At 43.7% G+C, this 14,957-nt stretch overlaps 2 protein-coding genes across 4 annotated transcripts in view; both read right to left on the bottom strand.

Annotated features, from left to right (window-relative positions):
- Nucleotides 1-697: 697 nt before the first annotated feature.
- On the bottom strand, nt 698-5,191 carry shbg (sex hormone-binding globulin). The gene is made up of 8 exons (XM_086060288.1): nt 5,026-5,191; nt 4,292-4,389; nt 3,896-4,085; nt 3,602-3,763; nt 3,198-3,354; nt 1,954-2,090; nt 1,660-1,864; nt 698-970 (listed from the first exon to the last, which is right to left on the bottom strand). The coding sequence occupies exons 1-8, from the start codon at nt 5,092-5,094 to the stop codon at nt 843-845; spliced, it is 1,146 nt and encodes a 381-aa protein (XP_085916414.1). The 5' UTR covers nt 5,095-5,191; the 3' UTR covers nt 698-842.
- Nucleotides 5,192-6,414: 1,223 nt separating this feature from the next.
- zbtb4 (zinc finger and BTB domain containing 4) overlaps nt 6,415-14,957 on the bottom strand; it is a 28,252-nt gene continuing 19,709 nt past the window's right edge. For all 3 annotated transcript variants that reach the window (XM_086059324.1, XM_086059325.1, XM_086059323.1), the window contains one exon: nt 6,415-14,423. In XM_086059324.1, the coding sequence (XP_085915450.1) occupies nt 9,347-14,407 (5,061 nt within the window). In that variant the 5' untranslated portion in view covers nt 14,408-14,423 and the 3' untranslated portion in view covers nt 6,415-9,346. The remainder of the gene's footprint in view (nt 14,424-14,957) is intronic.

The following is a 14,957-nucleotide window of genomic DNA, read 5'->3' as shown; positions in this document are numbered from 1 at the left end:
CAATCAGCTATAAGGTAAAAAAATAAAATAACAAAATATAAAAGTGAAGTAAGGGGATACAAATGGCCAGCGTCAATCCCAGAGGGCTACGATTAATTAATAATTTTTCATCATGTGTAAGGCAGAATCTTTATTCTGGATAACCAAGTATTGACATTATAAATACTATTGTAATTTTTCAAGAATCAAGATGTATATTTGTCAGATGCACAGTTAAAAAAAAACAGTGAATTAAATTATTTGCTAGCCACCTTCCACAAATACAGTATGTATATATATATATATATATATATATATATATATATATATATATATATATATATATATATATATATATATATATATATATATATATATATATATAATTTTTTATCTAGGTTTATTAAAATATACTTATTCATATAGATCACTAAATAATTGGTTAATTGATTTACTGAAAATAAAACAAATTTTAAACACTACATAAAAGTATATTTAAATTGAATTAATTGCCTTCCCGATCGTTTGATGTTTTTCTTTAAAGGTGAACATTTTATGCGAAATGTAGCAAGACTAAGCCATACATTTTTATCAAAAGTCAATAAATAACTCTTATGCAATCCTACAAAGAGCAGAGGTACGGTATACTAAATGCATGACGTCACCTGAAACTAATTTTCAGAAATCCACTAGAGGGAGCAGAAACGCCACATTGTCATCTTATTCCAGTAAAGCATTTTATTCATTATTGTACATGGTTGACAATTTTAGAGTCTAGCTAGCATAGTTATCCCAAATATAACAATATCAAAAGCCTAAATTATTTATTTGTCTTTCTATAAGCAAGACCAGATGCTTGTGGTTCACACGGGGCAGCTGTGAGAGGAGATGGACCGGTGTTTGATAGCCCGATCCAAGTCCACATCTTTTCCTTGGATCTGGACCTTCTCCAGGCAGCCTGTCAAGAAACGGGAGCCGGCATCGTTTTCGCCTAAGGAGTGAAGGAAGGAGAGTGGCAGAGTTAACGATTGTTCCACGGTGGCACATGCACCTTGGCTTATGCATTTAATTTGTTTCACGCTTGTAACTAAAATCACTCGTATCTTAAATCAATTTTGCCCAGTATTTTGTTAGTTTGTCAGGGATGTTTTGCATTGCATTAAGATACACTATCCGGAAAAAAAAAGGGTGTCCGTTTTTGTTCCCCTTGATACAACTTTTTGTCATGGTGCTCTACAAGATTCACAATTGAAACGCTATATACAATGAGTACGGTTTATGGTTAGAAAAAGTAACTCAATATTCCAAATTGGCAACAACAACAAAAAATGCCACAAAATCAATCATGACCGACCGGTCTTTCTTCTTCTTCTTCTCCTCCTAAATGATGTCTGCCATCTAGTGGTAAAGGATGTTATTGCAACTTAAAACTAATCAAGCAAACATATATCTTAAGGTATATATTTGCTTATGAATAGCACAAATTGAAGACACGACAAGCCCTTGGATCCTTAAAAGCACAAATTTAGCACTGTTTGAAAGCGCTATATAAATATAGACGACTTGACTTTTTTCTGACCGTGCACTGAAAAAGTTCTGGCTCTGACGGATTACAACTCAAAAATTCACAAGCTGGGTCGTGAGTCAGGGCGTCACCGTATGCCTTAATATGAATCTCACCGAGGAGGCCGCCGATGGCAATGTGGCTTTCTCTCAGTTTGTTCAAAAGCCCAGAATTCTTAAGCGGGTTGAGGTAATCCCACGGGATCTTTGATTCATGTCCATCGTGTCGTACTTCTAGTGAATCGGTCCCGAAGGTCATCTCTAGTCTCTTGAAGTTCTCTTTCAGAATCACCATATGACCACTGAGGAAGAGTGTTACTTTCTGCAAACCCCCCCGCCCCAAAAAGTATATCTTTTGTTATCTGCCTTTTGCTGAAAATATGTCTGTTCATGTCTGGTTCATGTGCATACCTTCGTGTTATTATTGGCGCCTAACGCAAACATGAGCGCCTGCCCGGGAGTCATGATGCTTAAAATGGTCCCGTCCATTTTAGAGAAATCTCCCCACAATTCGATCGTCACACTGCGGTCGTAGTCCGTCTGCAAAACTGTTCAAGAGACAGAAAATGACATTCATTCAATGAAAATGTATTCATGTATTCCAAACATTCTACTCTGAATGTTTTGTAGCGTATGAGGGCGTTAAACTTGTCTTGCCCAATCAGATTTCAGCTTCTATGTATGTGTCGCCATGTCAATCTAATCTGCCCAAGGATTTCGGAATCAGTAGTGCTCATATATTAGCATTAGCAATGTTTCTAAACCAATCAGATTTCAATTTCAACCTCATAGAGCAAAGAGTGCTGGTCTTTGTTGATGTCAGCAGTTTTGGCCTCCTCTGATTGGTTGGTCAGAACAAAACAGCCAACAGTCTCTCCTATCCTAAATAAATAAATGACTAAAAGTGAGGGGGGGAAAACGGTTATAAAAAAAAAAAAATTTTAATTGAACAAAAAAAACAAATATAAATGGAAATAAACACAACAAAATATATATATTTATACATAAATAATTACATTTGTATTAATTTTTTAAATTATATTTTTTATATTCGTTTTCACTTTTAGTCATTTATTTATTTAGTCATTTATTTATTTTGAATTTTAGCAGTTTTGGTCCATACTGCCAAGTCGAAATGTTATTCAAATGAGGGGGCGGTCCTATGCGTGTCAAGTCGCAAGTTGTGGTGACAGTGGACAAGATAGTCGTCCATTGCTGGAGCTCTCCCTGCAAGCCGGCGAGACTTCCTTCTTTGCAGAGCCGCTCACTCGACCAATGATGGGCAGTTTGCAACGGCGGAGTCCAACCCAAGACACGCTTAGGACCGCCCCCTCATTTGAATAACATTTCGTCCTGGCAGTATGGACCAAAACTGCCAAAATTAAAAATAAATAAGTGACTAAATAAATAAAAATTAAGTGAAAATAAAAATGGATATAAAAATATATAATTCAAAAATTTAATAGAAATGTATTTATTTATGATATATTTTTTTTGTTTTGTTTTTATTTCCATTTATATTATTATTTTTTTATTTAATTTTCCAATTATATTTTTTTATATCAGTTTTTATTTTCACTTATTTGTTTGTTTATTTATTTAGTCATTGATTTATTTTTTAATTTGGGCAGTTTTGGTCCTCCATACTATCCCACCTGATGTGTTGACTATGGCCAATCCGTTCCCGGGGAAGAAGCTGCCGGGTCGGATGGATTGATAGCACGGCCGGAGCTCGTCTGCGTCCGTCTCCCAGGGGATACTGAGGTTAAGCCAGCTGCCTTCCTGCACGCAGGCGTCCATCTGAGGCTCAAACTGCAAGGCAAAAATGCGTTTTAAAAACCGCGAAAAGCTCAAACCATCAACTGTCAACCCAGATAGCATTTAGCATTAGCTAAATAGCACAACTAGCCCTGCCCAAAACAAGAGTTTAACGCTAGGCCTATATATTAATCATTCAGTACTAAATTCTTCATATTCATATTTTCATCACTTAGTTAATGAATTTAGAAATCACAAAAGTGACTATATAATACTTTAACGGATAGCTATCTTGCAGTACCTGAACAACCAGCCTGTCTTTCGGAATCAGGATCCCGCCAAGTGCTAGTCGGAGGGACCCTGAAACGACTTCCTCTATGGCATCAGACTGCAGGCCTACTACCAGCCCCCGCGAGCCATTCACATCCAGGACCACAAAATGGCCATGGTTGCTCAGCTCCAGCTTGGCGGCCACAGGGGGAGACACAGGTGAGAAAAAAAAAGCGCATCCAGAAATTTTGGAAAAAGACTGAACATAAAATGTGTGAATACTCTTTCTATGCACCATATGTTTACACGCCGCCACGGAACTCACCGTGTGCCACCGGCCGTCGTTGAGCTTGGGCCCTCCCAACACGTTGACGAGGACCCCGCTACGGCTGATCTGCATGAACGGAATGCCGTCTTTCAGGGACAAAATGAACCAGTCCCTGCCATTTTTGGTGTCCCCATAGAAGATGATTCCCTCTGGGTCGTACGTCCTGAGCTTAAAGGACGACTTGATGCTAAACAAGAGGACACAAAGGTCACGGGAGGAGCCCCCTGAAATGGTTATAATGTTCTACAGTAGTGGTTCTCAAACTTACTATTAACAAATGATTTAATTAAAAATAAAATCTAAACAAATCAATAATCGCAATTGAATAGATTATTTTACAACACAATGATCACAAAACATTTGAGAACCCGTGACCTTTGAACCCTCACTCACTCTCTTATCCTGGTGAGGTTGACTGAGATGTGAATCAGCGGCCTCCACGCATCTCTGTGCTGGCCCAAGTAAACAGCGGTGCTGCCCGGTATTTGTTTCTAGAAAAAAAATGTTTGACATTATACAGTATACATAAAAAGTCTACACACCCCTGTTCAAATACTGGATTTGCGTGAAAAAAAAAAATTACACTGAGCATTAATTTGACCTTTAACCTTTACGACTCAATTGGAAAAATATACATGTTTTTTCAAGAGGGGAAACAAAAACAATACAACTCAGATAATGTGGTTGCAAAAGTATGCACACCCTCATAACTGTGGATGCGGCTGTCCTCACAATTAACTAATCAGATTCAAACACCTGCAACCATTTTAAGGACCTTTGATTAACACCAAATAAAATTAAGATGTTCTAGTAGGCTTTTCCTGACATTTTTGTAGTCACACGTTACAAGAAAAAAACACACAGTCTGAACAAAGACTTTTCATTCTGAAGCATAACGATTCGCCATGTGACAAACTGAAGTAGTATAGCGTCAACTACAGACGAGGCAGATTTATTCAACGACAGATTTGCCTGAAGTATCTGCGGCTGGTACTAGCAGCCTCTACGAGTACCAATACCTTATTGATAATAAGGCGTGTATCAGCACCGATAGTGATACCTGGTACCGGTAAAAAAAATAAAATAAAAAATCCATATCAATAGTCTCTCTCATGGCTGTACTATACCTTCCCCAGGACTCCCCACGCCAGCGCCGTGATGCTCAGAGTTAGAAGCAGTGGTCCACCCGCCATCATCGTGCCAGTCTAGCCGCTTTCCGAGAGGTTCCCGAGGAATGTATAGTATTGGACTGTGCGCCAGTCCAGAGGGCAAGCAAGCTGGCGCCGCATCGATTTGCACGCTGTGACAAGCAGGATAAACAAATGGGGACAACACACAGTTCATCATGCAAAAGGGCAAAGTGGCGGCAAACCTGTGAAAGACACTTTTTTTTTAGCATTTTCAGCTTTGTGTGTGATAAAAATGAGTAAAAAAAAAAAAAAGTTGAAGTTAAAATGTGTTTTGTTAAAACAGTTCATTTTTAATAGTAACATAATTCAAACATTTTTATGCTTAGAAAAATAATGTTAATCTGTCATGTAATTGCTCATTGCTCTTTTTAGAATAATGGATCAATGTTAGTTGTATTTGTATTTCCCCTCACCTCTGAACTACAGGACAACCAAGCACCGATACAAAATAAACAGTGTTTGTTCGTTCAAAAACGCTTAACTTTAAACAGTATTGTGAGAGATTTTTATATAATGTTGGATTTGTCCAACTTAACTTTTGTTGCATTCGCACGTTCCATTTCAGTATAATTTATTATTTTCCATCAACACAAAAATTGACTGGCCGATTTGGAAAGATAATATACGGTAGTTTAAATTGAGTTCATTTGCTTGAATTAAAACTATTCCTTCAAATTTTTTTGCTCTAAACCACACTAAATCATTTATTTAATTATTACCATAAAATAAAATATGTCATATTAAGTGTGTTTTATTATTATCATACACTGATCACACACATATATGTTAATATATATTATGTGTGTATATATATAATTGTTATAATTAACATTTATAATTTCACACAAAATTAACTCATTAATGGAAACAAAAATTTTGACTGTAGGCTATAAGTATAATTTTTTAAATATATTTATTTTACACCATATTGTTATTTCATAAAATGCTAAAATTGTTGAATAACATTGCAATTTTACAGATTAATGATTTAATAAAATACACTTTTAAATGTACATGTAAAAATGTTTTATCTACCATTTTATTATACTAAATAAATGTCACCATTTTCTAAAATAAAATATATATATTTTAATATATGTAACAAATATTTTAAAATGTACATGCAAAATGAATGAATACAATAAAAATGTTTATAAAAAATAGTCAAATTGTTTATTTTAAATTATTTTACCAATATTTTTCATAATGACATACAATAGCTCAATTACCAAATATTTATTGATAATAAATAATATGGTAATAAATAAAATACTTGGATTTGTGGTCTAATTAGAAAAAAACAAAATCTGACTTTCTTTCATTGGGTCATCAGGTTAATACTTTATTTTGTTTGACTGCAGCAAAGAGACAGAAGGGGGGCAAGGTTGGGCAGTAGGGGGTCAAGAAGAGTTATCGGAAAAGGAGACTACAGACTTTGGGAGAGCTGAGGCAACGAGCCTTTGTATCAAATCTAAAGACAAAGTCCTCAGGCAACATAAAAACATCTTTTTTTTTCCTTTCAAAAAAATAACCAACATATTTCGAGGGCTTTCTATGGCACAGTATTATCCTAGACATGATACACGATACCCACCCCCCCCAAAAAAAAAACAACTTTAGCCACATCCCTATATCTATGAACAGCTTCATAGCAGACAAAGCCGTGAGATCTATCTCCAAATGATAGCTAAAGAAAAAACAAAACAAAAACTTTCATTTACAAATCTAATTTCTTGTGCCGTAACAAGGCACCATAACATCGGAAATCTGGCAGATCCACATCTTAACTATAGATAATTATTTAAATATCAAAGCAGAGGCACATTCATTTCAACGAAAACGTACAGTAGACAGTTAACGCCACCAGATTCCAGTCCAGTCACTACGATATGAGTCAATTTGCATGCTTTTGGTCTGTATGACATAAGAAACGATGGTCCAAAACACATCTACAGGAATGGATTGGAATATTGCGTCGGAGACAGCAAGGCTTTTTGTCTTTTTTTTTTCTTCTTCTTTTTTTTTCTTTTTGTCTTTTTTCTTTGTAACACAGAAATAAAACAAACAAACAGGTGGCCTGTTTTGTGAGTGCCGAGGATATGCTGACTTTGTGGCTTTTGGTTTTTCCTCACCTGCGTTTAACCGCTCACCCCTGAAAAAGAAATGACACCCGGTGGAGTTCAGCCGACTTTGGCCCTCAGGTGAGAATTTAAAAAAAAACAGATATGGGAAAATTGAGACGGGAACAGAAAGGGGGCGAGAAAAAAAAATAAAAAAGCGGTGCGCACAGTGTCAAGATTTGCCGAGCGTAGAAACGGTTAGGAAGCAAGTGGCGCTCATGCTTTTGTGGATACGGAACCCAAGTTTACTGACGTGTTGCTAGGACTACTGTATATATGCATACCAGACTGTTATATTGTTCTGTAATAGGTTATTTATGTGAAACAAAAAACAAGAACAAAGAACTGAAACCGTGTTTTTTAAAAAGCCGTTTGAGCATATAATCCATATCTTTCATTTACAGTTAAAGGTCCACGGACTAATAAGCTCTTTGGCCTTCCTCGTGCGATAACGATGCGTTACTAGTGAGGCAAAATTGTTCATTAGATGACAACTGTGCTACTAGCGACATTATAAAATTGTGCCAGTTAACAGTAAGCCACAGTAAAATTGGTCAAACCTCACGGAATATATGACTATTATAGTATATATTATTGCTATTGTTTTTGTTTTCATTTGGGGGGGGGGGGGGGGTAAATACCATTACAATATCTTGAAGATTGTATTGTTAAATAAAAATAAAAATATATTTAAAAAACAAAAACCATGCAACAATTGGTTGATTTTTGTGAGTTTTTGGGGTGGAAATGTTCAAATGTGATAATCCTTGTCATATGTTGTTTTTATATATATATATATAAATCAGCAAAAAAAAAACATCAGATTTTTGCTAATTGTAGTTTGGCTTCACTAGTAACATGTCCCACTAGTATGCAGAAATGTAACAGCAGTGGCAGGCAGTAGTGGAAACAGTCGTTTTACTAGTGCGCTGAATTGTCTTAATTGTGAGTACAAACAACGTACTAGTACACGGACCTTGAAGTGGATATCAAGGATTTGGACTATATGCTCAAAGGGATTTTCATAGTCTACCATAATGCAGCTGTACTTCATTGACCGGGTGACTTAAATTTACATTCAGTTTTCTCGGTTTAGGCCCCCCCACCCCTCAAAGCCACCATTGCGGGAGAGGGGAGGGGCTAAACCATCAACAACGTTGAACATACAATAACGACATGGGGGTTGTCCAGGCATCACTTTGGCTGTTGAGCTCAACCTCATTGGAAGTCAAATCTTTGCTTCCTTTTTCCCTACCTAGAAATAACTCAATACCCTGAATCCTTAATTTTTTTGTCCATCTCCACGAGGGATTTAGGGGTGGGGGGTGGGGGAGTGGGGGCATTTTATTTCCTCTCTCGTATAAAGGAAATGAGATGAAGAAGGGAAGTGCAATAGTTACCAGCCTGCATTTTCTTAACCCAGTGACCAGCTACATATCCAAAGCAGCTACAAGTGCTCCCCCTTTAAGTGACCACTACTTTTACTATTTTTGTGCATCATAAGGTATAAACTATGCTATACACATCCTACAGTGTCGCCTGGCCACAAACTCACGTGGTGTGTCCAGACGAGTTGTCGTACACTCTTCCGGACGACATATCCCTTCTATACGCGCGTTTTCTACACAATGGCGGTGCTCACACCGACTGAAGGAGGAAATGCTGTTGTCGGCCCAAGCCACACATATCCCACATAAACTGTCCTCAATACAAGCGTGCAGCACATCTGTGGAGATTCGTGCCCGGGCTGTTCAAATTCGCCACTCGCAAAACGTCAATTGGGCTGTGGGGTGAGATTTCAGCATTCAAAGTTCAAACGTGAAGGTTATAGTGATCTTCATCCTGAAATCTCACCCAACATTCTCTAACATTTTGGAAGTATTGCATGTAACTGGCTTGGAGTTCGCTCTCAGGCGCTGCTGACAGGCTACAGCTCCGACGGGGCGACAGAAACACACCCTGTACGCAGTTCTTATTCATATATTCAAGATAATAGAATCAAGTTCTAGAACTACGACACACTACGGCAAAAGAGCAGAGAACAAAGACGGGAAGAAGGTGATGATACTTCACTCGAACATAGGCCACCCCTTCCCTCCCCAGTCCTATCCTCTCTGTAATAGAATCCTTTTGGCGTCCTACGGTTTGTTGCTGCTGCCGTCTCGTTGCTTCTTGCCACCGCCGTAGAAGCTGGGGTTGGCCACCAGCGGGTGCGGCGCAGTGCCCATATAGGGCCCCGCGCCGGCGGTGTAGTTGAAGATGGCCGGCAGGAAGGGCAGAGGCTCCACTTTGTCCGCGCCGGGCGCCATCATGTTGAGGGCCACGGGAAGAGCCGCCACGTTGTACGGGTAGGCCAGAAGCTGCGACCCGTAGAGAAGCTGGTATGGGTCTGGGTAGAAGGGCAGTTTGGCCAAGTCGGCGCCATTCGGGATCATCATCTTTCCCAGAGGGCCAAAGGGAAGAGCTCCAGTAGGGTAGGAGGACACAAGCAGGTTGTCTTCCTGCTTCTTAGCTGGCTGATAAGTGTCCGGCGCGATCAGGGGAAGGGGGTAATCCTGGATAGGGTAGCACACAGGCGCTGGTTCCATGTGCTGTGAATCCCTAGAAGGGTCCGGGTGCTCTGGCTCGGGTGGTTTTGGTGCCCGCGGGAGAAGGAGAGCATGGGCAGAGGGGCGATCCCCCCCGCTGGGTAACGTGAGCCGGTCCAGTTCTTGGACTTGCTGGTTGGCTGCGGCCAAGAGTCCAGGGCGGCAGGGGGATTTTGGAGTGTATCTGTGCGACAGGGGCCCATTCATAGTGGTCTGAGTGGGGACGTGTTGGGGGGATGGCACAGGACTCAGAGGCTCTTCTTTGGGAACTAACAGAGGTGTTTGGTCCACTGGGGTCTGTTCATATCGACTCATGTGCTGGACCCTCTCCATTTCTTTTCCTCGGTCTTTATCCCTCCCCCGTTTTTCAAGCTCCCTCTTTCTTAGTCTTTGCCTCTCCATCTCCTTCTCTCGGGCTAGTATGGAGGACATGGTCAGGTCTTGTGCTTCATTGGGAGATGGACTGCGGGACAGGGACTGAACTCGGCGATCTTGGACCACGGGGGGTTCCTTGTAGGTTGCGTGCAAAAACAAACCACTCCGAGCCTGCCTCTCTCTGTCCATAATGACCCCATCTCGTGTCACGAATCCTCGATCGGCGCTGTTCACGGTTGCCATGGAAACAGGGGCAGCAGCAGTGGTTATTCTGGTCTGTGGCATCATGGACACATTAGAGGAGGTGCTTGGGGCTGCCATGCAGTGCACAGGGCTCGCCATTCTTTCTAGGCTCCGTTTGCCTGGGGTGCGGTAGTCCACACATTCGGGCCTGTTCATGACCAGCACGCTCTGGAGAGTGGGGGGTGTGGCCAGTGAGAGTTGCGCTTTAGCAGGTGCAAGGTTTACTGGGCTCTCGCTCAGTTTGGGTTGCCTCTCGGGTTCTGGGTACGTGCGCTCAGCCACTTCAGGCTCGTCACCGGATTCCGCTTGCCGATGTTGGGTTGTCGGCTCACCGTGATGGTCTGGTGCTGATGAAGGGTCGCAGGTTTTAGAGGGTTCTGCTGTCGAATAGTTGATGACTGAGACAACTTGGCCTTTCTCAGGGACTGCCTCTCTGCTCACGGCAGTTGTTTCGGGCTGCGGCACGACTTCTTCCTTTTCCCTCTCAGGAGAACTGTTGAACTCGTGACGCCGGATGTGGCGATTGAGCGCAGAGGACGTCTTGCACACCTTGTGACACTGTGGGCAGGTGTGCCGTGACAATGCTCTCCTGCTGAGGCGAGCCGGACTGGAATGACTCAAGTTGATTTGATCCTCCTTTTCGTCACCGCACTCGGGTTTGAGCGCATCGGGATGTTCGCCGAGCGCCACTTTTTGGGAGGCTGATGATGTGTCGGCAGGCTTGGGATGCTGGATCCTCTGGTGGTCTTCCAATTTGTCCCTTGAGGGAAAAGTGGCGCGGCAGAAGAGGCACACGAATTCCAGAAGATGACTCAGTTCGTGTTGGTCCCGCTTGCTGGAGCTGGAGAACCAGCAGCCGCAAGTAGCGCACTCCGCAGCGTTCCCGTTGGTCCAAGGCCGCCTTTTGTGTCCTGAAGGAGCAAGCGGATGCTTCGGGGCTGGCGGAGAAGGGGCAGAGAGTTCATGACAACCCTCCTTAGCTTGTTTCTCTTCTCTTTCACATCCTCCCTTGTCAGTCTCTGACGGTTTTCCACCCTCCTCCTCATCTTGACATTTCCCCATCTCTTTATTCCCACGCTTTTTCAGCTTTTCCGCTCTCCTCTTCAACCGCAGAGCGCGCTTAAACTTGAGTTTTCGCTGCCAGCTTTTAAACCTCTGCAGATGCGCCTGGGCCTTTTTCTTGGGCTTGTAGGAATAGTAAGGTCGCCACAGATTGTCCTCCATGTCGTGGTCGCTCTCCTGCTCGCGCACCTTTTGTCGGAAGTTGTACTCTCTCAATTCGTCGGAGGAGTTGCCCGTGTTTTCCGCAACTTCTTCTTTGCTTTCTCCTCCAATATTGTCCTCCTGTCCCTGGCTAGCCCGCCGGTGGATGTGGTGTTTGTGATGGCCGGCCTTGACCGAAGATGCCTCTCCTTTCTTGCTTTTGGGAGGAGAGCGGCTTTTGTCTCTCCTAAGGTCTGTCTCGGAGATACTGCGTTTCACTATGGCCTCTTCCCCAATGCGTACAGTGATCTGGCACAGCGGGCCTGTCTCCTTGACCAGTGGGCCCACCGATGGCGACAGCTGCTTTGACTTAGATAGGTCGTTCTTGCTGTGGGATTTTCTGGACTTGAAACACGACCCGTCTGTGTCCATATCGTGTTTTGTCGGATCTGAGCTATCTCTGGACCTCTTTCTGTGGCTATTGGTGCCATCCCTGTGTCTCTTTAACGACCTTGCACTGCCCTTGTGGGAGGTCTGACTGACGTTGATTTCAGGGAGCTTGTTTTGTTCACTTCCAGGCGAGACCTGGTTGCTGTGCACGATGACGGAGGATGACACGGTGGTTCCGTGAACTATAACTGAGGGTTTTGTGTGTCCGTATGTGATCACAGAGGGCGTGCTTGTTGAGTCTGTGCCTCTCGCAGCTTTGTGATTTTTGGTTTTGCTGCTACTGGACGTTTTTGAGCTGCCTCGAATCGGTTCTAACTCGTGGGCTTCATTGTCGTGTTTTTTAGGTTGGGTCGAGTCTGTTAGGGGTAAGGGCGGCGACGTTGGGTGGTCGTGGTCAGTAACCAAGACGTCATCTGAAAAGCCGTCGGGGTCAGGCTTAACACTCTGAGGATGGTCTCCACTGATGAAACTTTGTAGGTCTCCAGGTCCCAGAGCACAGCCCAGGTCAGGCAGGGAGAGGGAAGGGGCTTCAGTTGGTGACATCAGCAAACCATTATGCAAAGTGTCACTGTAAGTCTTGTACGGTCTTTTCTGTGAGCGCATGGGAAGGAGGCGGTAGAGCTTGAGGGCATTTGCCTTTTGCTTATAGCCACCATTGGCTGTCTTTTCACTGGAGATGAGACTGGGATTGATGCCGTGAATGGTCTTCTGGTGAGTTTTGAGATTGTAGTAGGTAGCAAAAGCATCCCAGCAGAAAATGCACTGGTAGCGCCGCTCCCCCGTGTGCCACACCTCATGTTTTGTGCGGTACTCGGCCAGGGCGAAAACCTTGTCGCAGTAATGGCACGGGTACCTGCGTCGCCACGAGTGCACGTTAGAGTGACGCTTAAGGCTGGACAGCGTCATGTAGGAGCGCTCACACACAGAGCAGAAGTAAATGACATTGCCATCCACCACCTTTACAAAATGGCTCTCATCACTTGCCATGAGCTCTGTGGCTGCTGCATCATCATCGCTTTGGATACGTGCCAAAGGGCTATCTGCTTTTTTCTCTGGCCTTGCCTTGCTCATGTCTGTTTCCTCTTCTTCAGCTCGTATTTCGCCCTCCTCCAGCGGCTCCTCCTTTGGCTGCACGACAAGAGATGGGCCCAGTCTGGAGGGCAGGCCCGGCACTCTGCAGGAGGCCTCATGAGATTGCAGCCTCTTGCTATGGATGAAGACTTTGCCGCAGAAGCGGCAGCTGAGGGCGCGGCTTCCACGGTGCAGCCGCATATGGACAGTGAGTGAGGAAGCTGAGCTGAAAAGCCGGTGGCACACCCCGCAAATCAGCTCGGGCTTGACGCTTTCGGTGGGGGAGTAGGAGGAGGAGTGTGGGGGTGCTGTGAGTCCCTCAGACGGGGGAGGAGGGGGTGGCGGCAGAGGGGGCGGGAGGTGGAGCGTAGGTGGGTGTAGACTGGGTCCATGAGGGCTTCCCAGCTTGCCAGCTGGTCGTCCTGTTATTTTCTCCTTCTTCTCCATGTCCCCACCTCCTCTCTGATAGGCCGAGGCGCCCAGGCTGAAGAGGATCTGGGCCGTTTGCGAGGGCGAGGCTGTGCCGTTGGCCAACTTGTGTCTCTCGTCCCATCCGTCTCCGCCATAAGAGCTTGCTAAAGAAGAGCTGGAAGAACCAGGCGCCGATTTGTGAAACTGTGTCTCTGGAGAGAGTTTAGAGCACTTGAGCGGAGGCGGGGATTTTATATCCTTCCTGATAAGTGCGTGAACAGTCATTGGGGACGAGGAGGAGGAGGGTGACGAGGACGGAGAACTGTCGTGCCTCGGGGGCTTAAAAGGTCTGTGCTTTACATCCATGGTGGAGTCCAGTTTCCATAGAGACCCCTCGTCGGAGCTTTTAGAAGAAGGCCGGCGTCTGTGCGGGGAAGAGGATGACGCGGTGTTACGGCAATAGCTGGATGACGTCAGCGAGGCCGGGAGGGGCCCCGCGCTAACTGGGAAGCTTAGGGTGATTTTTGCATTTTTAGGTCCATCGGCTGTGCTTTCCAGCCTGTCCTCCATTATCACATCCCCTCGGCCGCAGTGCTTTTTCCCCTTCATCTCCAGCTGACGGGATTCCTCGCGAGTGTCTGGTTTGGCCCGGTTTGAGCCAACAGGCCGCTGAAGGGCTTCTGTGGTTACTTGAGACAGTGGAGGGGAAGACAAAGGGCTTTGACTCTGGTGGCAAATGGCGTCCTTGTCGACACGATGTATGACAGCGCAGGGGGGCCCTAACTCAGAAGCCTCACTCAGACGAGAGTGAATAAGGCCTGCGTGGAGGGGGTCCCACGCCTTCACCCCGGACACCATGACCAGCACCCGAAATCTGGAAAAAAATAAAGTGTGTTAAGCATCCGTTCCAAATCAGGCTGTCCGCAAAATTCACTCATTCAAACCTTTGTTAAGATAAGGCACACATTTTACTTCTCACAGGACACTACCAAACAAAAATGTCACAAAAGGAACTGTATTTGAATACAATGATCCCATCTCAATTTTGTTTTTCTGTGTGAAATCTGGGCCCCTTTAATTGAACACGATTGAAAAACAGCTATTATTCTGTTATAAATGGCAACAGTTGGACACAGGGGCTTACGTGTACTTTCTGCCATCTAGTGGAAGAGCCTTTAATTGTTCTGCTATTCACCATACGTCGCTGCCATAGATAGACTTGACTCAACTCAACTTCATTTATATAGACTCTCACAACAGCTGCTGCTGTAAAAAAGCCCTTTACAGAACACATGAGATAAAACGTGAACAATAATACAGACAGAACGAAGCAACAAAATATTTTTCTTCATCCCGATATGTGCTTTGTTGTTTGAAAGTGTGCTTGCTTTAAACTGCTCATTTCTAC

This window comes from Leptonotus elevatus, chromosome 17 (genome assembly GCF_054856555.1).
Source record: "Leptonotus elevatus isolate MCC_2025b chromosome 17, RoL_Lele_1.0, whole genome shotgun sequence".
NCBI lineage: Eukaryota > Metazoa > Chordata > Actinopteri > Syngnathiformes > Syngnathidae > Leptonotus > Leptonotus elevatus.
Note: the sequence above shows the minus strand (reverse complement) of the source record. Positions and strands in the feature narration are given on the sequence as shown.